The sequence below is a fragment of the Oryza sativa genome, chromosome 12 (genome assembly GCF_034140825.1).
Source record: "Oryza sativa Japonica Group chromosome 12, ASM3414082v1".
Taxonomy (NCBI): Eukaryota; Viridiplantae; Streptophyta; class Magnoliopsida; order Poales; family Poaceae; genus Oryza; species Oryza sativa.
The window spans coordinates 1,331,866-1,353,796 of NC_089046.1; the positions used below are offsets into that span (position 1 = coordinate 1,331,866).

General features: G+C 42.0%; 5 protein-coding genes across 7 annotated transcripts; 1 reads left to right on the forward strand and 4 right to left on the reverse strand.

Annotated features, from left to right (window-relative positions):
- Nucleotides 1–1,958: 1,958 nt before the first annotated feature.
- Nucleotides 1,959–3,164, reverse strand: LOC4351391 (NDR1/HIN1-like protein 13). Its single transcript, XM_015763369.3, has one exon. The coding sequence runs from the start codon at nt 3,100–3,102 to the stop codon at nt 2,275–2,277; it is 828 nt and encodes a 275-aa protein (XP_015618855.1). The 5' UTR covers nt 3,103–3,164; the 3' UTR covers nt 1,959–2,274.
- A 2,289-nt stretch (nt 3,165–5,453) lies between these two features.
- On the reverse strand, nt 5,454–9,914 carry LOC9268755 (F-box/FBD/LRR-repeat protein At1g13570). Its single transcript, XM_066306695.1, is given in 7 exon segments — nt 5,454–5,960; nt 7,967–8,022; nt 8,025–8,071; nt 8,073–8,119; nt 8,220–9,092; nt 9,191–9,347; nt 9,669–9,914. Coding segments are annotated over 7 exon segments (1,491 nt in total). The 5' UTR covers nt 9,710–9,914; the 3' UTR covers nt 5,454–5,690.
- Nucleotides 9,915–10,065: 151 nt separating this feature from the next.
- LOC4351392 (uncharacterized) lies at nt 10,066–12,331 on the forward strand. The gene is made up of 2 exons (XM_015763086.3): nt 10,066–10,411; nt 11,243–12,331. Exons 1-2 carry the CDS (start codon nt 10,192–10,194, stop codon nt 12,115–12,117), a joined length of 1,095 nt encoding a protein of 364 aa, XP_015618572.1. The 5' UTR covers nt 10,066–10,191; the 3' UTR covers nt 12,118–12,331.
- Nucleotides 12,332–12,967: 636 nt separating this feature from the next.
- LOC107276556 (NEDD8-specific protease 1) lies at nt 12,968–14,094 on the reverse strand. Its single transcript, XM_026022099.2, has one exon. It carries the CDS (start codon nt 13,922–13,924, stop codon nt 13,217–13,219), a length of 708 nt encoding a protein of 235 aa, XP_025877884.1. The 5' UTR covers nt 13,925–14,094; the 3' UTR covers nt 12,968–13,216.
- Nucleotides 14,095–15,931: 1,837 nt separating this feature from the next.
- On the reverse strand, nt 15,932–20,713 carry LOC4351393 (uncharacterized). 3 transcript variants are annotated; one of them, XM_015763188.3, is made up of 6 exons: nt 20,445–20,713; nt 20,042–20,113; nt 19,646–19,793; nt 19,210–19,560; nt 16,753–18,539; nt 15,932–16,669 (listed from the first exon to the last, which is right to left on the reverse strand). In XM_015763188.3, the coding sequence occupies exons 5-6, from the start codon at nt 18,497–18,499 to the stop codon at nt 16,197–16,199; spliced, it is 2,220 nt and encodes a 739-aa protein (XP_015618674.1). In that variant the 5' UTR covers nt 18,500–18,539; nt 19,210–19,560; nt 19,646–19,793; nt 20,042–20,113; nt 20,445–20,713; the 3' UTR covers nt 15,932–16,196. The 3 variants fall into 3 exon arrangements, with proteins under 3 accessions (XP_015618674.1, XP_066162769.1, XP_066162768.1); XM_066306672.1 differs by lacking the exons at nt 19,210–19,560; nt 19,646–19,793; XM_066306671.1 differs by lacking the exons at nt 19,646–19,793; nt 20,042–20,113; nt 20,445–20,713 and adding an exon at nt 18,635–18,714 and having other exon boundaries at nt 19,210–19,344.
- Nucleotides 20,714–21,931: the final 1,218 nt, after the last annotated feature.

A 21,931-nucleotide genomic window follows, 5' to 3' on the forward strand; every position in this document is an offset into this window, starting at 1 on the left:
GTGAGGTTAGTTTCAGGGTTGAGAATATCCTGAACAAGGGCAGCCAAGTCACAAGTATTTTTGTTTATATCATTATATGAGTGTGAAGATGAAGATGATCCTCACCCAGCTGACTTAACTATAGATGATGGAGAACAGCTTGTTGAGTCCTGGACTTACTTGCTTGACGTATTCTACTTGTTCTTTTCATTTTTCTCTTTTTGAGGGCGTATTCTGCTTGCTGATGCAGCTATGGTACTCTATTCGCGAACATAGGCAGCTTGCATGAGGTACGGTCCAACTCGGAGAAAAGAAAGAAAAATAGAAGAAGAAAAGATGGCTGCTATTATTTTACTAGATGTGTGTTTCTTGCATGCATCATTCAGGTCCTGCAGATTTACCATATTACTATATAGCTAACCACCCCGCTGGAAATTCCTAGTATGTTGACATGCACACAGCTAGTTGCACGAACAAACTGAAGTTGGGCAGTCGCCATCTAGACAAAATCAGGGGATGACTGAGTTCAGGCGAAAGCAACCATGGCGACAATTGGTGAAAACACGTACGCGCTGCAATTAGTTATTGAAACGTTCAACTCTTGATTTGATTGATGGCCCCAGATGAGCTGAGCCTTAAGAACTAAGATACATACTTTGCTAAACTAGTATATACTCCGTTTTAAATTATTTATGATTCTAGCTTTTATCGTAAGTTAAATATTTGTATTTTTTGACTATTAATTCTTAAAACTTCATGTGGTTTAGCATTTTAGAATCAACATAAGAAACACTTTCATAATATAGCATCCGCATGTTGTTAAACTATCCGAATTTTAAAAAATTGATGGTCAAAGATACAAATGTATAATTTAGGATAAAACTAAAACTACATGTAATTTGAATCGGATGGAGTATATTTCTTGCGGTTTGAGTAAGATCATACCGTTTAATTAGATAGAAGAGAAAAGGAAGAAACACCCAAGAGCCTAGTATATCCTAAGGCACAAAGCTACAGCTATAAATTACTCGTCATGCAGACCTACATTTCCCTAAGTTTCATTCTTTCCCGCTTACCCAGCACACGTTCATGGACAGCCGCTCCGCCACTAGCCCACTATACTTTGCATCCTAATTAATCCTCTTGTCATAATTAACTAAACCAGGTCACGACAGCTCAATATCATAATCATTATGCTACTGCCTACTTATACATGACCAGGGATCTTCAGAAAGCGTTCAAGGATACGATTTATTTCCTTTGAAATAATGTATACCCCTTAAAAAAATTTTGAAAAGAGATGAATGACAACAGCTAGAACATAACCTTGGAGTAGGACAATCAAACAAAGTTTCAGACTGCTTGCTAACGTTTGGTGAATAAAATTATAAAAGAGACGGGGGCAGAAAACTCTCAGCAACCTCGTTGGACGATTTCGTTTTTGTCGTCAGCACAATTGCACTGCGTCAATTAATGGACAAATGAAGAAAGCGAAGGTACACGGACGACTAGGCAAGTTGATAGCACACCAGTTAAAACGAAAGCTAACAGCACAAGCACACGACTTGACTGACTTACTATTAACTACAGGCAAGGTCACCGACCAACGGCAACTGAAACTTACTTACATTGTTCTTTTCTGATTAACTACACTGGCCATGTTCGAATCAAATTTTATCTCGGTTTTCATTAGCATATTTTTCAAACTATTGAGCGGTACGTTTCGTGCGAAAATTTTCTATATAGAAATTACTTTAGAATATCAAATACACCTATTTATCAAGTTTATAATAATTAAAATTTAATTAATCATGTGCTAATGGCTTTCTCGTTTTACCCAACTTCATCTTCATCACTGATGCAGGGGAGGTGCCATTTTGGTAGAGCAAGATCAAAGATATGATCAAATTTACGCTTATTTTGTACAATAATAACAGACACTTATCTGTAACCACAACTTCATCAGTTACATCTGAAACTGAGTAAATATCCGATTAATTCATTCTTCATTCGCACAAACAGAAAACAGAGAAAACCATCTGTATTTCACCAATTACATCTGCAACTGCAAGTATGCAAAATGCTACACTGGTGGTAATCCACTAATCCCCTCATCAACAGCTTGAAATGCACCCCAAAATTGGACACTAATTATGAAATTAATTCAATTCACAGGTATAATAAGTACTGTAATATCTCTCTGTTCAATGCACAGCTGTTACTAGCTATACTAGGCTGTAGCCGTTAATGTACTACCCATCCAACCATCAGCGGCGGCGCCGCCGCCGCCGGCGATCACCACCACCACCAGAGCGGCCGGACCTTGACCATGCACCCCCTGTTCGCCGGCGCCGCCGCCAGCTTGTTCACCGTCACCTCGCACCTCGCCTTCACGTCCACCGTCCACGTCCGGAGCACCTTCCCGAACCTCAACCTCACCGGCACGATCGCGTCCACAGCCAGGGGCACCGCGCCGGCGGCCTGATCCGCGGCGAGCTGCTTCCTCTGCTCCTCCGTGAGGCTCACGCCTCCTCCGGCCAACGCCGTCGAGAACACCGTCACGTTCCTCGGCGCCTGGTGGAACGCGGGCCACGGGCCGGCGGCGAGCCGCTCGCCGGAGTAGGAGACGGTCACCTCCCCGCCGCCGCGGTAGTCGATGCCGGTCTTCTTGTTGGCGCCGTTGTCCGCGCGCACGGCGGCGTCGATCTGCGGAGTTAACGACGACACGGCGAGGGCGTCGAGGCCGCGGATGGAGAGGGAGGCGACGGAGAAGGACGGCGCGAGGGGGCGGAAGACGAGGTAGACGACGCCGACGAAGGCGGCGGCGAGGAGGAGCAGGAGGAGGACCCCGCAGAAGGCGCCGCAGCACGCGTGGCGGAGCCGGCGGCGGCGTGCGGGCCGCGCCGCGAGCTTCTTGTAGCGGCGCGCGCGGTCCGGCGGCGGGACGCGGAGGACCTGGTCCTTGGGGATTTGGATGATGTACGTGCCCGGAGACGGCGGCGGCGCGCCGCGGAAGCTGGGATGCAGCGGCGTGGTCTCCGTGGCGGCGGCGGCGTCGTGTCCCGGCGGAGGGGAGGAGGACGGCGGCGGTGGAGCGGGCATGGGGTGGACGCGGTCGGCCATGGGGGGTGGTTGTGAGGCAAGGTGTTCGACGAAATGAAGAGTGACCGAGTGGCGTGGCGTGCGAGTGGGAGTGGTCGCTTGCTTGCCGGATATATATGCTGCCCGCGTAGCGTAGAACGCGTGAGAAGAGAACAAACAGACAAACACGCGGGAAACGGTCATCTGACGGTATTCTTTTTATTTTTTTTCTTTTATAAAGATAAATCTCACGATATCCTGTTCATACTCTGGTACTATTAAATAATTTCACTATCTTTTTTTCTATTGATAGTTAGTACTCTTTTTTTATGTATGCCACCGTTGCTTTTTCGTATAACGTTTGACTATATTAAAAGTTTTAGTGTAAATATGTAAAATTAGAAGTTAAGATTTCTTTGGTGACAAAACAAATCATAACAAATATTTACATAATTTTTTTAATAATAAGAATGGTCAAACGTCATGTCAAAAATCAACGACATCAGACATTAAAAAAAGAGAGAGAATAGTACTCCCTACGTCCTAAAATATGAGTATTTTTAGGTTGTTTAGAAAATCTTATAAAGGTTAAGTAAAAAGATTTCCTTTCCATTAAAGTAGTGGTAAAATATTAAATTATTTAGATTCTCCTCCCAAGCATTTGATTGGTTGAAAATGCATGAATTTTTATGCATTGGTACATAGTGACGTAAGCGGGATGTAAAAGTTGCCACATCAGATTTGTACTTACGTGAAGAAGGGAGGACAGAAGAAAAAAGAAAAGCGGACTAGATTTGTAGCCAACTACACGACTGGCTTCAATAAACTATGTGACGGAGATGGATGGATTATGTATTATTGATGTAATATATATTACAATTATGTAGTATATGAGTTGGTAGATGATGTTTCAATTTTTGAAGCTAATAGTTGATTATATTATTAAACTTACTGCAAAGGACACATATTTTTAGTTTATTTAGTAAAGAGTAAGCTAAAGGATAAATATTCCCTCTCAGTTGTCTCATTGGTTGATTTTGTGAATTGCTTAGCCCCCCTTCCTAATTACCTAAGTGACTAAAAATACTTAGCTTTCCGTGTATCTGAATTCTGAAGTAGTACCTGGAAATGCTTATATTGTATATGAAATTTAAATAGTAGAAATACTTATATTCTAAAATAAAGAAAGTATATTGTGGTACAAATTTTAAATACTAAAAATGCTTAGGGTCCTTTTAATTTGGAGGAAAAACATAAGAACTTTGGAGGATTTCAACCATATAGAAAAATTTCCTATGAATGCTTTTGAAACAAAATATTAAATCATATCCTATCATATCCTTTTAAATTCCTATGAAATGGATAATCTCTTGGAAATTTTTCTTTGAGTCTATCTCTCTCATCCAATTCCTGTATTTTTCTAGCTGTCCAATCAACGGTTATTTCTATGCTTTTCCTGTGTTTTCGATCACTTGCTTTGCACTTGCATTACTATTAGAATCCAGACTTTTTTTCTATTTCTCCGTTTATTCATTTATGAGATTCAAAGGTGGAGTAGTATTATTTTAAGACAAGGTGCTACTTTATTTACTTATGTCCTGCAGGAGTTGGTGTGATAATTTGATCAAGGAAATGAATAGCGTGGGTTCGATGATGAATGTGAATGAAAGAGTCAAATATTATGGGGGTTTACTACGGAATTAGGTACAAGCTACTCCGTAGATTGTAATCATCTGAAAGAGAACGTTCCGTTCTAGCACTGATTTTTCTCAAGGTGCCTCATACTGTACCTAATTTTTATATGATCCTGTCTGAATGTGCTTGTTATCTTGCACTTCTCTGCGTAAGATGAGATGTTTATCTATTCTAGTATTCTACTATATCCAACTTAAGATATCCGCATATTCGAGGAAGTAATTATTTTTCTTATATGCATTGCTAGTCTAAACAATCATGTGTTGTACATGTGTGAAAACTGAAGCTTTTTGTGTCTGTGAAGAATACTTCCATAGTAATCAATTATTTCCTACTATGTAATATACTAGTAGTTCAAAACTATCCACATGTGTTTGCACAAAACTACATTAAAAAAAACTCGATCTTGGGGAAAGAAAAAATAGTCCCTTGGGGGACGGAGATTAAAACTCCCAACCCCTTGGCATCCTTTGAATTGAAGCTTAAAAAAAATGGTCCATGGGTTGGAGATTAAAACTCATTGTAACATATGAATAGTGCATACTTTCTCAAGTAGTTTAATGTTTAGCACAAACTTCAGCCACACTTTAAAAATTTTGGCAATCTATTTTACACCAGAATAAGTTTATATAATCCAATAAGTTTATAATATTATGAGACAAATCTACGTATATCATTTTGAAAACTAAGCATTTGACAAATTATTGATGTCTAGATTTTTAAAAATGCAACTAAATATGGTCCTAAATGTCAAACATTTTTAATCGGAAGGGATACATACTAATATAATCGTATTGAACAGTGAACCACAACTCTTGCAGTACCGAATAATCTCTGTAAACTCTGTTAAAAAAAAACTTAATCCTAGTTACTAGTGCCTTGAAGGAACAACACTTTAACTTGTGACTGTTGTTTGCTACTGTACGGAGTATAAGTTACAGAATTGTGAGTACACCATCCATATCTTCTGGAACAAGCTTCTCATCTGCCTCCTCGCGCCCAAAACATCCATCCAACCGATATCTCCCTTTTCGGTCGATGATCATTTGCTCCAATATTAACGCATTTCTGAGAATGTATTTTGCTAGCTCCACCTGGCCTGTGTTGCCACAAAATCCAAATATGCACACCATCTTGAGATGATAGTGAGGCTGATCCACGATGTCATCCAAATCCAAAGGGCACCTGTTCAAGCTACAATACATCTGCAAGAAATTTATGTCATCATTAACAAGGAGCAAAGCTAACACGTAATAATTAGGGAAAAGAAGATCAAAGATTCATGATCGAGGAAGAGAAGGAGAAGGATAGCCTGTATATCTTGTCAAAACAAATGCGGGGGATGGAATTCTGAGATTTTGTTAGAAAAAAGAAGCTTTTGCTCTGTTTGGATACGAATATATTCAATCAAGGAAACACATGGCTAATCGGTTTCCAAACATATTATCACCTTGATTCATACTATTTGGTATCTTGTACAGTGCATAAATATGGTGATGTGATGATCAGGGTAAACAGTGATATCGATATAGCAAAAGCTTCTACAGATGTCCCAAATAATTATGATTAAAATTTACAAAGTCCACTGTCAAATGGAAAAAAATGCAGTTGCCAACTAATGCTGAACAATACTACTTTCGCCGGGCCGAACAATATTACTTTGCCAAAGCTATGTTCGATGGTCTGATGATCGTTAAAAAGGATCAATAGTCTGCAGCGAATGTTCCAGTTTCTGGGACTTATGAGTTCATGGATCATGCATAGGGCACATTGGACAAGCAGGTAATTCCTAATTAGATTGACAGTACTGGCTTAGCAGGTTATTCTGATTGGGTTTCCAAACCAATGAAATAACATTAAATAGGAAAAAAGAGGTAATCGGTCAATGAGAATACAAAAGGCGAACTGTAACTGGCTAGGGAAGAAGGCAATAAAAGTAGTGAAGTACAAATTGTGAATTCTAGAATGAAATTGGGGATTCAACTGTTCATCCATTGAGTTGGCCCTAAGGGCTAATATGTTGAGAAGAGTACAACGCAAAAAGACAGAAATACCCCTTAACACATACACACTAATACATATATTCTTAACACCCCCACTCAAATGCAATGTGTATACAATAACATTGCATTTGGAGTGAAAACTAAACAAGAGAACACAAACTAAATATTAGCCTATCTCCAAAGTCTTGATGATATCGTCGAAGTGTGCCAATTCTTGGATGATGGAGAAGAAAAGATGTATCCCCTCCTCAATGAAGTGGACCTTGGAGCCTTCACAAACTGTTCTTCGGCCCTCGATACCTTGAAGCCTTCACGAACCGTTCTTCGGCTCTTCATTGATTCAGAGATGTTGTTGATGATGATGACAATAGACCTTCACAAATTGTTCTTCGGTCCTTTGACTGATGATGAGACATTGATGTTGATGAAGGCCCTTCACAAACTGTTCTTCGGACCTTCACTGATTGATGATGATGATGAGAAGCTCCGATGTGGAGATGATGAAGTGACAATGAAGGCCAGCTCCGACGGGGAGCTGATGATGATGAGGACCAGCTCCGACAGGGAGATGATCCATAGATGGGTTTCTAGCTTTCTGCTGCTTTGCTCACGAAGGACTCTCCCGAAGCCTCATGCGGCTGGGCGACAAGCAGACAACCACAACGGCCATGCTGCCCAGCAATGGAGACGAGCAGCGATGACCTCGGTGCAAGGACGCCCGGCCAAAACTGGAGCCGTTGCGGACGACGGCGGCGGCTTGCCGCCGGCAGCTAGGACACGCTCCGCGACCTGAAGAATGGTGGGGACGAGCGGCGTGGATAAGCGACGCGACGGGCGTGGCAGCGAGAGTGGATGGTGGAGAAGCGGGCGCGGCGCCGCAACGGACGGCGGCTGCGACCGGCGAATGGGAACGCGGTGACGACGACGAGCCGCGGGCTTGCTGCTTGGAGACGAAGACGACGACTGACTGATGGACGAGGATGAACGACGACAACGATGGCTCGCCGGCGATTTGGCAGCTAGGGTTTGGAGAGAGGCTCTGATACCATGTGAATTCTATAATGAAATTGGGGATTAAACTGTTCATCCATTGAGTTGGCCCTAAGGGCTAATATGTTGAGAAGAGTACAACGCAAAAAGACAGAAATACCCCTTAACACATACACACTAATACATATATTCTTAACACAAATGATATAGCTACTTACATCCAAATAAAGATCCTCCAAAAATGGAGCTGCTACGAAAAGATAAGCCAACTGGAGACTGAATTTCTATCGAATGAACCTCTCTCAAAAGTTATTTCCAAAGTTACACTTCAATTGAGTGAACTTGAGAGGCGATTGTGTAAATCCAGACATCTGGAGGGTGACCAGGCCACACATAGGTTCAAACAACAAGATGTGAAACAGAAAATCAAATAGAATTAAATGTATATAGAGAGTACAAGAATAATCAGACCTGAGTTTTGACATTAACTTCAACGTATAACGTTTCAACATGAGGTAATACACTTGGAATTCCAGTTAATATATTTTGGAGGGTTTTCTCATCAAAAAGTCTGATGGTTGATGCTTTGATATTGGAGCATTCATTGAGCGTTACCAATGCCAGGGAACCGTCGTACTCAAATGTTGTGAGATTCGGAGCATGTAACTCCATTCTTTGTAAATGACAACCCTGAATTGACAAACATTGCAGACGGCATAATGGTTCCGACACATGTAAATTATGCAGCTGGTTACATGATTGGATGCTTAACCACTCTAGAACATGGCATTTCGATATTAACTGCTCTAAATGTTGCAACCTAACATTGTCAAGAGCAAGCAGTTTAAGGTTTGCAAATCCGCAGAAATCTAGAGGTGGATTCAAAGTAACACTGTCAAGCCGAAGAGCCTCAAGGTAAGATCCATTATGTTTGTCGAAAATATGACAAGGAAAGTCATAGTTGTTTTCATGTGATTTCCAATCTGGGGAGAAGTCAAGAATGATAACCCTTGCCTTTGATGCAATAGCAAACGCAACCCAGCCATTGACATGGTTAGCATGCTCATTTGACAAACCAAACTTAACAGCAAACTTATTTACCATTGTTCCACAATGTTTTTCCAGAATAGCATCAACCCTTTTAATGAACTTGTTAGCACTTGATATTCTACAGTTCAGATCAGAGCTTGTTCCTTTTCTCTTGGCATTATTTCCAAGGACTGTTTTAATACCAAAGTACAGATTAGGATGGAATGTCCAAGCCTGTCTCCAGTTTGTTGACACAACACTCAACCGAGCGACTTCCTTTAATGTTAATTTTGATATTACCCTTAGTACAATATCCTGACAATGCATTTTGAACAAGCATCAGAATACAGCCTCCTAGTCCTAGCACAAAAGGAGTTGAGAGTTTCATGACTTCATGTCATGATATGACATACCTCGGGAAGAGACTGAAAATTAAGCAGACATGGTCTTGTCCTCTGTAAATTAAGCTGCCCCCGACTTATCTTCTGAAAATTATGTTGTGTTCTTCTCCTCTTACTAATACGTTGTCCGCAAATTATACAATTCCTTTTGGCTGTTGTGCTCTTACTCCTGAAACCAACAATCAGCATGCTCTGCCAGTATGCAATGATACTTCTTTCAGAAGTTTTAAGTAGCACACAGAATTGACTTCTTGAAACTTTTTTTTTAGCAAAATAACACATATGTCAGAGGGTATTTTGCATTATTATTAGTAGTAACAGTACACAAATAAATGAATATAAGCATATAATGTGATGGAATTCTGCCATGTAAGGATGCCTTTCTTTAGATTCTCTATTTATTTATTTTTTGCGGGGGCCTTTGTTTAGATTCCATATCGTATTAAAATCACAAGCAAATAAAGAAAAAGGTGCATGAGTTGGGAGTCACCTTCCATGGATTTTCGAGGAGACAAGAACGTTGTCCTCCATTGTTGGACGTGGAGGCAGTGGATCAGGGACAAGAGAAACCCTGAATCCCTCCACCGCAGGTCCGCAGCCCAATCCAATCAGCAGACTCCTGATCCCAGCAAGGTAGCCATGAAGGGGGATGGAATGATTTATGATTCTGAGACAGGGAGAGGCTATTTAGGGCTGGAGCCGCTCGATCGCGAGGCGCAGCATCAAGGAGTCGACCGGAGGTTAGGGATGAAGGCTCATCTTTTATGGGCCTTACCGGTAGATGGCCGTACGGCCCATATACAGGCCCATAAATCAGCCCATATCGATTTTGACTGCTAGTAGTAGTATTTATTTGAGAGGATATAAGAATCGTATTCTTTTTCTTCAATACGAATCGGTTTCGGATTTGTTGCCGCAAAAATCAAAATAAAACCCGGGTGGAGGAGGAGGGAGAAGATGAAGCAAACGAGAGAGATCGAGCTTGAGGCCGGGTGGAATCGCGAGGGGATGTCATGGCGAAGCGGCGGGCAGAGTCCGAGCTTGAGCTGGTGGAGGCGGAAGCGGAAGCGGAGGCGGAGGCGGAGGCGGAGAAGAATGGGAGGCGAGCAGCAGGTAGTCAGGACGGGGTGAATCGCGCGTTCATCCTCGAGTGCAGCAAACATAGCGATGGATCGATCTACAGCGGCGACGATTTTTGGCACAGATTTTACAAGGTCGCCGATACCCGAGAGAGTAAGTTTTAACTTTTAACTTCTTGCAAACCCTAGCTTTTTCCCCTCTCCACCATGCATCACCTACCATCCTCTCATCTCCTTAATTAGTTCCTTTTCAATTTTAACTTTGCATCATCTACAATCCTCTCATCTGCCCTTAATTAGTTCCCTTTCAATTTAGCTTCACTTGGTAGCACCTCAGATCGATGCTATTTAATTCATGCTCTTTTAACTTCAATTTTATACTATATTGCTGTGTCACCTAATTTGTTCCCCAGGAGGCGGGCAGCCTCTTGGGTGCAATCAAAGAAGAGGTCGCAATCTGGAAGGAAGCAGGAGTCTTTAAAGAATAGAGATGCAATCCCTTTTATTTTGGTTTTGGGAGGGCGCTCCGGCATACTCCATTCAGTTTCGACATCTTCTTGTTGGAATTCTAAACTTGTAAATTTGTACATCGTAAGGAAATTTGGACTGAGGGGTCTTTGGTCAGCACGGCAAAATAATAATAATAATAATAAAATCTAATTTGTTCTTGTGTATGCTCAGTACTATGGAACTGATGTCAAATTAAACCCTTTTTTTCATAACATATCTGTCTAGCTTGATGTCAAATTTAGACCTTTCATAACATAATCTAGTTCTAAGTAACACTAGATATTCCTTAAGTACTACTTCAAAAAACTCTTAAAGGCACCATCTAGGATATGGTATATCTTGCTTTGGGTCCATGATAGTGTGGAGTTTGCTGTTTTAAACCTTATTCGTATCTATTTGTTTCTTTCCTGCTCATTTCAATATTGGGGTTAACAATCTAACTTCTAATCATCCACTGATGTGTATGGCTGTTCAGCTCGTATGGAGGCAATGATGCTGTCAAACCCAACCAATTGCCGGCCACACATGTGGGCTTGCAAGGCGCACAGTGTGCAATTCATGATGCAGATATTCTCGCTCAAGCTATCCAATATCACTGCTGCTGTTGATGGCCCAGTTCACTTGTATGGATACTTTGCTGTCCGGGATCATTTGGACCCGCTACGCAACTACATCTTCAACCGCACCAGGGATGACCCTTTCATCATGGGGCAAGACAATGGCGTTGATTCGGATAATTCATTGATACCAATGTCAGGCCCCAAGAGAGGCATTGGAAACCAAGTTCGTGTGCTCATCGAGTTCGACATGAAGATCAAGAACGGAGAGACACAAGACGATGATTTTCAGCTCATCGATGGTGCCATTATCTGCAGCGAATTCGTGCTTCCCGATAGAGTGTTTACGCAACGGATTGAGGGTGATTGTGGTGCGGTCGACATTAGTCGAGCCCTTTTTCACGAAGCAGTGGAGGCCACAATACAAGTTAGCATATCACAAGTGCATGTCAATGGCTTGAGCTTATCTTTATATTCTTATACCAGTCGAATCCCTGAAAAGATTCGGCTCTTTGATGGTGTCATTTCCAAGCCATGTGACCTGAATAGGGTAGTTGCTGTGGTGGAGAATACACCTTTGTTTTTAATCTTCAGGGCTGTTCATAGGGATGGCTCGGATTATGATATCCCTAAATACTGTCCATTGGTCTTCAAGGTTGATCAGGGGGATGGCTCGTATCGTGTCTCTGAATATTGTCCATTCAAAGCTAGAAGACATGGATATGACATGAAAGAGCTTAAACTTGGTGGCGCCCGTGTACTGTTGAAGGTGTCTTGGTCAACTTTGAAGTGATTTTGAATATTCCTGGGGTATACATAATCTATGCTAAGCAGAAATAGCGATATTTCTGTGTATTGACTAGTAGGCAAATGTTTGGGCCTTATTTTGAGTACATATTTAAGTTTTTTATTTGTTGTAGAAGTTCGACAGGTGAAGGATGCCACACTCTTATCTGTTCTTATTTATTGCATATTAATGCAGATTAAATTTGGTATTGCTACCTGAATTTACCAAATGTTTTGGATGCAACTCTTGTGGAATTCTAATGTTTAACTTACACAATATACTCTTGCAAGAGTGCCGAAGAGAAAAGGGATCATCCATTAATTTGTTCCGTCATTGTGTCTGCGTGTGAAATAGTGATGCTTATGTTAGGTAATACTGATCTGCTTCTGGGGCGCGTTTTGTTGGGAAAATTGAAGATATGCTACTCCCCTGGAATCATTTTCAGGACGTCACTCCTTCAGCTTGACTTTGCTAAAATGGATTGTTTGCATGATAATAAATAATAGATGAATCTTCGGTGTAGCATCGCATTGATGAATAAAACTTTTTTTTGCCATCTGTTTGTAATGATATTTTTTTCCTCTTTGTATTTTGGTCGGCCAAGTGTCCGAACAGTTTGGCATCTTGTAACTAAACAAGTTCTACTCCTTAATACAAAGACGTGTGAACCTTTCGCATGTTACCTAAAACAAAAATGAGTCCACCAACAACATTACAAAAATGAGACCACCAACAGCATTACAGCAAGCAGATAATGAGCATGAGGGGGTGTAGAAAAGAAAAAAAAAGAATTTATGAAAGCATCGCTTGATTACTGAATTATTGCCAGGACAACCGTTGAAGAAGCAAACCGCAGAAGCTGCAACTCCAGTCCAGCGGTTTACTAACAGGCAACAGACATCCAATCATCTTATGTTTACTGAAATAGTAGTAAAGTGGTGAGGGATTGCCAATGCCAATCTGCCAGACAATAAAAACTGACAGGGACAGAGACTGGAGTTACTAAGTGTTCAGCTCAGTTTACTGAACCAGCTATCTAAGAGATTAAGCAAGGCTAAGTCAGAGAGGAACTGTGTAATGAATGAGATAGCGCTATCTAATCAGTTTACTGTCTGCTGCTGCTGCTGCTGCTAGGCCAAGACGAGGAGGGGGTTGTGTCTCCTTGCTTAATGAGCTCCAAGTTGATCTTTTGGGCCAAGTTGAGTCTCATGGCTGCGACGCTCTCAGCACTTACTTGATCCATCACCGACTCAAACCAGCAGGGCGCCGCTTCTTCTGTCCTTGGATGCTTCTTCCACCACCGGCAGATGGCCAGGGCAACTGCCAACAGGTAGACGCCGCAATCGTACCCATTGCTCTGCTGCGGTGTCGGGCCTGAGATGGGCGGTCCCTGCGGTGGCGCCGGGAGCAGTGGCCGGAGCGCGTCGGCGAGGCGGGTTGCCGCCGGCAGATTGGCGCCGTCCATACTGTCGTGGTGGACGAAGCGGCCGGTGATGTTGTCCAGCACAAGAAGACTCCAGTGTGACCCATCGTCGGCCTTGTCCAACCTCTCGCTGTTGTTCACCGGGAATAACACCATCCTGCGAGATGCCAGTAACAGTGCCTGGGCTGTATCAGCGACAGTCTCAGGCTCATAGTCTTGCAAGTTCGCCAGCAGAGAAGCCACGGATGGCGACACCAGGAGAAGGCTCTCATCACCCAACTCGGTTGTCATGTGCGCCATCACAAAGTTAATCACGCCATCTAATAGGAAGTTTGGGGCAGCAAGGCTCGCGACATCGGAGCTGAACAGAGTTGCGTCACGGTGACTCATTACGCTCTTTCCTCTTGTCCTCGTCGTCGTCGTCGTCGGAGACTTATGCAGGGATTGTTTCTTCACAGTGAGGCCGAGGAACTGCAACTGATGTTCCACTGTATCACATTGCTGCTCCTGCAAAGTACAAAACCATGTATTAACAACCTAGTTAGTTTGATAAGTAATCAACCGACATGGAGATTAGTGAACTTTCCTCAGTATTAATCAAAGAGACAGAGATGGACTGCAATACATACACATAACAATAACAGTCTGCCTTTCTTCAAAAACAAAAACAGTCTGCAAGCGATCAAAAAGGACAAGTATTCACATTACTCGCATTGCGCAAAAGAAGATAAATCCAAAATTTTGGCCTCTTACAATTCATTAGGCATGATGAATTTGTAGTTAAGTAAATACAAGTTACAAATACTATGGACTGTAAATTTGGAGTATAAGCACAGTAAGAAATTATGAATTAGGAGAAACATCCATTTCTCCTACACCATTCCATCTCTCTAAACTTCCAATGAAAGTGACAGTGACCTATTCTTGTGCCCTCTCTGTCAAACATGAGCAGACCTTCAAAATGACAAAGAGCAAACAAAAACACTAAGAGAAAGCAATGCGTTGACCTCTCAAATCCTCAGAAATCTCCAAACCGAGAAAACATTAGTCAATGTGAACAAACATTGGATATATGAGATGACTAAAGAAGTTGGGAATGGGGGAAGCAACAGACAATGATACATTTGCATGATTGCACGCACAACGAATTGCACACATGGGAGATTTAAGACCTAGTACAAATCTAAATGTGATCTAGAGTGTTTACGCAACGGATTGAGGGTGATTGTGGTGCGGTCGACATTAGTCGAGCCCTTTTCCACGAAGCAGTGGAGGCCACAATACAAGTTAGCATATCACAAGTGCATGGCAATGGCTTCAGCTTATCTTTATATTCCTATATTGGTCAAATTCCTGAAAAGATTCGGCTCTTTGATGGTGTCATTTCCAAGCCATGTGACCTGAATAGGTTTGTAGTTGCTGTGGTGGAGAATACACCTTTGTTTTTAATCTTCAAGGCTGTTCATAGGGATGGCTCGGATTATGATATCCCTGAATACTGTCCATTGGTCTTCAAGGTTGATCAGGGAGATGGCTCGTATCGTGTCTCTGAAAATTGTCCATTCAAAGCTAGAAGACATGGATATGACATGAAAGAGCTTAAGCTTGGTGGCCCCCGTGTACTGCTGAAGGTGTCTTGGTCAACTTTGAAGTGATTTTGAAAATAATGATATTCCTGTGTGTTGGCTAGTTGTCAAATGTTTGACCCTATGTTCAGTACATATTTAATTTTTTTATTTGTTTAACAGAATAACAGTCGAAGAATGCCACGCTCTCATCTGTAAGATATGGTTCTATAAACAGATGAAAAAAAAATAGATTTATTCATCAATGCGATTCTACACCAAAGATTCATGTATTTTTTAGTATCATGCAAACAATCCATTTTAGCAAAGTCAAGCTAAAGGAGTGATTTCCTGAAAAAGGTTCCTGGGGAGTAGCGTATCTTCAATTTTCCCAACAAAACACGCCTCAGATCCAGATCGGTATACCCAACATAAACATCATGCATGTAATGTAATGTAATGAACTATGAATTTTTTTTAACTAAGGAACTGTGATTTTCTTAACGAAACCACAAACAACAAGCAGATAAGCATGAGGAGGTAAATCTATGGAAGCATTACTTGATTACTTAATTACTGACTGGATAACTGTTGAAGGAGCAAACTGCAGAAGCTGCAACTCCAGTCCAGCGGTTTACCATCAGGGGTTGCCAATGCCAGTCTGGCAGACAAGAAAAACTATGCCATAGGCAGCGACAGAAAGATCGTCTTGACTAACTGGATATCACACCGCAACTGCAACTGGTGTTTCATATCAATATCATCTACTCTCATAGCTAACCTATTAGCGCAAAACCGAAACCAAATAAGCATAAACAAAAGAGAAGAAACAAGCAGAAACCATATGGACATCCATTGTTCCTTGGATATTTCTGACATTACGGACTTCCTGAGAAAAGTTTTTTGAAGAAAAACAGCATGATTGCTGCACATTTTGTATTAAGAAGAGGAAAAGTTAAATCCAGACGCCATAGAGCAAGTTGGAACAAAGGGGGGCAAGAAACCTGTTCAGAGAGCTAATACTGGACTATCTATGCTTTACAGATCTCTCTGAGAAATTGGCTGTTTGGCCTTGTTTTAGGCCCTTGTCTCATCATTCAGTGACCTGTAGCATCAATAACCTGCACTTGAATCTCAGAACTATCTGCAGTCTGTGGATCTCCTGATTTTAACAGTTCATTTGGCAGTTCTGAATAATCTTCGTTTCCTGCCAGTAATGCTTCACTTGATTTCTCTTCAATTGACTCATTACGACATGTTGCGTTAGAAGTAGAAGATACCAGTGCTTCATCATTGAGCTGTGCAAATCGTGGATCCGAATCTTCAACTGAACTCCCGTCAATGAAATGTGTCCCAGTCCCAGAATCTGGAGATAATGGTTCACTCAATTCATCTTCAAGTTTAACTGTCAAGGGTTGACTGATACTGGACTTTGAGATGGATTGCACTAGTACTTCCTCCATACGACACTTAAACAATGAGTTAAATTCATCAATGGAGTCTGCTTCAACAATATGTGCCTCAAAATTATTTACCTTGTAAGGGGAACACGATGTTAATTGCTCAATACCTGCATGACATCAACTTCAGTTGAGTTATCATTTCCAGTAGGAAAATTGCAATACATAACTTAGGGTTAAAAAACAGTTTTACCTGCATGTACTGTATCCTTAGCTTCGAAAGTGCTTTGTCTAGGCTTCTGGAAAGGAGATGAACTGATATCATCACTGAAATCAGCATTTTGGTTACTGCTAACCATTCCAGAATTTACTTCTAATACACCCACCTCTGAAATTGCCATGCCTAATATTTTGATTTCTTCGCCTATATGTGCTTCCAGTGAACCAAATAACGTGCTGTTGTTCCTTTCTTGCTTGGCATCACCGTCTGACTGACTATTATGGGATTTATGGGCATCATTTTCACTTATTTCATCTTTCTCCAGTTTGAAGCTATTGTGATGCAGGCTAGTAGAGTGCCTAACATATAAGTTTCCATGCTTTCTATGCCGTCTTGCTGAAAAGTACGAAAGAGGAGTCCAAGTTTCTTGCAATGGACTATCATGGGCCATATTTTGGTTGACTGCAAGATCAAATAGATTTTTCCGTGGAAGGAGACAAGACGGTGCTGAATCAGGAACATGTGGTAACTCGATTATTTCATCTGAGCCATTTGAAGAATCAAATGGGTTCTGCCTTCCAGTGGAAATGGAGGGAACCTGCACACGGAAGCGTGATGCCTCCTCCATTTTCTGTACTGCATCAGCTGCTTGCAAGTCCATTAACCTCTTGTCAAGTTCAAATTTCAGAATGTTCTTTGCTCTTTGCAGATCCATCATACCCTCCAGCTTGCTATTATTGTCCATATCCAAGTAATTTAGATCAATAACATCCTTCCAGTTAGCAAAATCATCTATTTTCCCTTCCAATTGATTTTCATCTGTGCTAGCATCCTCCTCCTCAAGATCATCTTCATCATCATCCGAAGAAGTATTCAAGTTGTCTCTGGAGACCAATGAAGGGTGGCCAGTTTGCAAGTCTATTAATGGGTGCAACTCTTCAAGCATTGGAATAATGTCAGTCATTGATGCATCAGGAGAACTCTCAGTAAGATCAGATTCAGAATCAGAACAAGCATCCTGTGGCTCCTGTCTCATAACAGGTTCCCAACATGAACTCATAAACTCACCTAACTGATATTGATATTGTACTTTATTGTTATCACTTTCAGGATTGATGCTTCCAAGTTCTTGCAGCTCATCATTCTTCTTGCTGTTCTCCCCAACGTCTTCAGTTTCCACAGTTACACCACTGTAGGCAAAACTTGAAGGCGCCACACAAGGAACAGTATCAGTTTCCACTGATGTGATACCTTTTCCTTCACGGTGGGTATCCTGCAAATCATAATCAGAAGTTCCATCCTTCGTATGTATTTCCTCATTTAGAGCAGTATCAACTGTCATGTAGGTGCCATTTTTCTCTTCCCAGTGAGTGTCATGTATATTACCCTCAAAATTTCTTTCCCTGACATATACTTCATTACTGGTAGTTGTTTTATCCAAGTGCTCCTCGACAGCAACAGTCTCAACCTTGTCAATCGAACAGTCAGTAATGGAAATCTTGGATTTAAAGGACAAAGTTTGTTGATTCTCTCCAAGAACAAGAACAGCAGGTTCACCATAACTCAAAAGTGCTCCAAGCAGAAGTGCAGTTAACAGGAAGACTGGAGATGAAGACAGCAAGAAGTTGAATAGAGAAGGGCAAAGCCTGTGTAGAAACAGCAACAAAACGCCAGCAGCTAGTACTATAGGGTAATCACAAGCAAATTGATATCCAATTCTGACAGATGAATACATTAGTCTCTTGATATGCAACACAATGTCATTTGCACCAAAAGCCATATATATCTTCTTGAATTTTACCCTCAGATAAAACGTTGGCCTGGAAATAGGAAAGAGAGAAGCAATTCATCACTATAACATTATGGTGAATATTCAAACAAGTAAAGATTTATACTTGAACAATAGCGGCCGTACAGCTCTTAGCCTCCATGGCAGCTGTAATTGTTGTACTAGTTTGAACCTCTTCCCAATCTTAATAAACTTCAGCCGCGTATCTTACGCCAGCCCGGCGAAAAAAAAAAAGATTTATACTTGAAACACAAGTTTAATAATGTGCAATACAATCAAACTGCTCAAATAAGGTGACATTCCAGCTTCCTTAGTTAGAGATCTATAGAAATTGCATGTTCAAAAAAAAAAATCATCTGCAATGGTTTAACATTCAACAGGTAGGTGGAAAAGCACCATCTCTTTAAATGTTCAGTCAGTTATCACAATGAAGATCTCTGAATTCAACAGTATTTTTGGGCTATAATTGTATACTATCAACCCATAAAAGAGAGGAAAGTAACAAAGAAATAAACAAAATAATCTAATCAGACCAAAATCAAAGCGAATTTACAGATCATTTAGAAAAAGATTGGACGATCAGATTCACACAAGAAGCTAAATTAGGAGCCACCTATGACCACACAAGAGGCTAATAGTGGAGCTTAGCACAAGACCAGATTAGCAGTAGAACGCAAAAATGCACAGAATGCCAAGCTCACCTGTAGCGACAACACCGAGAAGCCAAAGCCCTCAGTAGCCTGAAGCAAGTGTTGGTAGAAGAGTGGAAAAGGGAAGGGGGCAATAGGAAGGCAACCTCAGCAACAAGAAGCAATGGAAGACCAAATAAAGGAGATAGGAAGCTGCAGTGCTGTGCTTGCGCCCTTTTTTTCTAGGATTCTTTGCTTTGGAGTACCGCCATGAGAGAGAAGTTTTGTAGGGAAAGTGGAGAGCAATCTTGGTATCTTTAGCTGTCACTCTCACTTTTAAGTTTCACCTCATTCGTTGCACACAGTCTTCACTCCCTCTAGAATCTGGCTATTTTACCAGACCTGTCAAAGCTATTACTGTGCCTGAAACAAGTTAGATGTCAGTATTTCCCCATCGGTGGAAATGCTTGGATAGCAGTCACTGAAATCGTAGAAGCTCCCTCTGTACCCGTAGAAGCTCATCCATCTTGTTTTCAGCTTCCAAGCTGAATTTACAGGCGCAAGCTTAGCTCTTCCTTTGAACATGTTCTCATAAGCACGGGACAAGTACAATGATAGCACATAATGTGCTCAACTTTTTTCTGTGGGGAGAAAGCCTGTATGGATCAATGCATGCGACTGCTATAATTTTCTTAAAAAAAGCACAAGTGAATAGTGATAAAGAAAGAAAAAGGGACAACACAACTCAGCTCATTTTAGTGATCAGCTGTACAATAAAGAAAGCACGTTTATGGACCACAAAAGTTGTAAGTAAACAATTTGTCGTACATCTGTACTATGTGGGTTCACTTTGTGGACTCCAAACATTGACACACCTTATGCAGGTCAAAGAAACAGATTTTACCTCCATATGTAACAGTCTCATTTGCGCATTTTGCCAGTGTTACTGAACCCAATCTTGCTGCCATGGAAACACCTGCGAAATTGTGACCAAAACCTGTAAATTCGGCAGTGAATTCATGCGATTTCAGTCGGGTGGCACTAGGAGAATCTGACGAGCCAAAGCATCATGTCAAAAAAAAAAAACTGAACCAAAGCAGCAGCACATGGCGGAGCGAGGGACTCACTGAGTCACTGGAGCCACCGAATTTTGGAACTTTACCGGAACTGAATCTAGTGCCCTCCTCAGTGTCCTAATTTCCTCAATAAATCCCACGAGCAACTCAAGTGCGGAACGCCTATTGTCAAATCTATGGTACATTGGAACCGAGAGGCGGAGGAAGAGGAGGAGAAAGAAGAGTCTTTACCTGATGCGCGGCAGGGGCACTCCAATGGAAGCAACCAGCAGAGGGGCGGAAATCTCGGGTCGAGGAGAGGGGAGAATCGAGATGAAACTTCTCCTTGACCTCCTCGCATTACGTTTCCGTTGAATCCATCCACGTGCGGCGTCCACCTCCGTGGCTCCGCCCGCACCGTCTTCGCCGCCGGAGTTGCGCCGGCCGCCGGAGTTGAGAGCGAAGGCGGCGGCGCCGCCGCTCGCTTGTTGGGTAGCCAGTTTGGGTCGGGCCCACAGCATATGACCCGTTTCGCAAAGTTGGCCCGTTTAAACATTCAGATTAAGGCCCAAAAGCCCATAAATATGGGTCGGGCTGCCCAGATTTTGAAGGCCCAAAAAAAGAAGTGATACGAAGGAGTGTCTCTAATCTGTGCCGCATATTCTTAATCGGACGTCTCACGGAGATCCTAAGGAGTTCGGAGTTTTCTTCTCCGAACCCCTCTGTTTATCAATTCCATCATGTTTGATCGCCGCCACAAGACGTCTCCGCTTTGAGAGGATTTCACAGGCACCCGAGGATTCTGAATTCTGATTTCTATCGTGCTACTTGCGAACTATATATATCCGCGCTCTGCCTTCTGAATTCGATGTTCTGGATCTTGTTTCTTGCAGGTCAGGTGGCAGTGACAGTTTATTACAGACATATCCATTGATATTCAGAAATATTCAGACTCTGGAAGAAATTTGGAGTCTCGGACCATGAAAGTCACTTGGAACGGCTGCAACTTGTAGTGCCCGATTAGCTTATGGTCAGACACAATTTGCCGGTGCTGTGTGTGCTTCATGAGCTAGACTAAGCAGGTGTGTGGAAATTGAAAGTGGACTACTCCTGTTACGCAGTGGATCAGTAAGCCTAACAAGGACAATCAACTAGACTTCTTATGTATGGTCTCTCTCATCTCATCTGCTATTCAGTTGGGGGGACCAATTCATTCATAGCTTCAGTACCAATGTGATTCAGAACTTGCTCTGTATCCTGACAGAAACACAAACAGCAAGGGATGGAACAAGTACAGTCACACACTACTGTTCATAACAGAAACAGGTAGAGTGATTGCATTACGTTTTGGCAAAGCAACGCGAAAACGGAATGCATCTTGAAGCAAATTGTCCACGTAATGCTAGCTGCTAATTAATGATCATGCATGTGTGCCATCTTGAATCATGGAGAAGTGAAAGAGACATCCGAACCAATCGATCAAAACAGGCAGGAACCGGCCATTTGACTCACGTATTAGTTGACTCTCTTCACTTGAGACAGTAGCGTGTTGTATGGTGAGCTCAGGAAGCTGACGGCCTAACAAAGACATTTTTTTACTTGACTTCACCAGTTGATACACGTACGTACGTGGCTCCGTTTTTGCTTCAGATTTCAGCAGGTGCAGCACTGCAGTGCAGACCATTTGTCCTCGCACTTCCTCGCACTACACGTTCGAGATGTAGTATACTACTACCAAC

What these genes read in the sequence shown, in the direction of transcription:
- LOC107276556 (XM_026022099.2), bottom strand. Translation starts at nt 13,924, where the DNA reads ATGAGTCACCGTGACGCAACTCTGTTCAGCTCCGATGTCGCGAGCCTT.
- LOC4351393 (XM_066306672.1), bottom strand. Translation starts at nt 18,499, where the DNA reads ATGGCTTTTGGTGCAAATGACATTGTGTTGCATATCAAGAGACTAATG. An exon ending in TAAGGATACAGTACATGCAG is followed by an intron (nt 16,670 to 16,752) that starts GTAAAACTGTTT and finishes GATGTCATGCAG; the next exon opens with GTATTGAGCAATTAACATCG.
- LOC4351391 (XM_015763369.3), bottom strand. Translation starts at nt 3,102, where the DNA reads ATGGCCGACCGCGTCCACCCCATGCCCGCTCCACCGCCGCCGTCCTCC.
- LOC4351392 (XM_015763086.3), top strand. Translation starts at nt 10,192, where the DNA reads ATGGCGAAGCGGCGGGCAGAGTCCGAGCTTGAGCTGGTGGAGGCGGAA. An exon ending in GGTCGCCGATACCCGAGAGA is followed by an intron (nt 10,412 to 11,242) that starts GTAAGTTTTAAC and finishes ATGGCTGTTCAG; the next exon opens with CTCGTATGGAGGCAATGATG.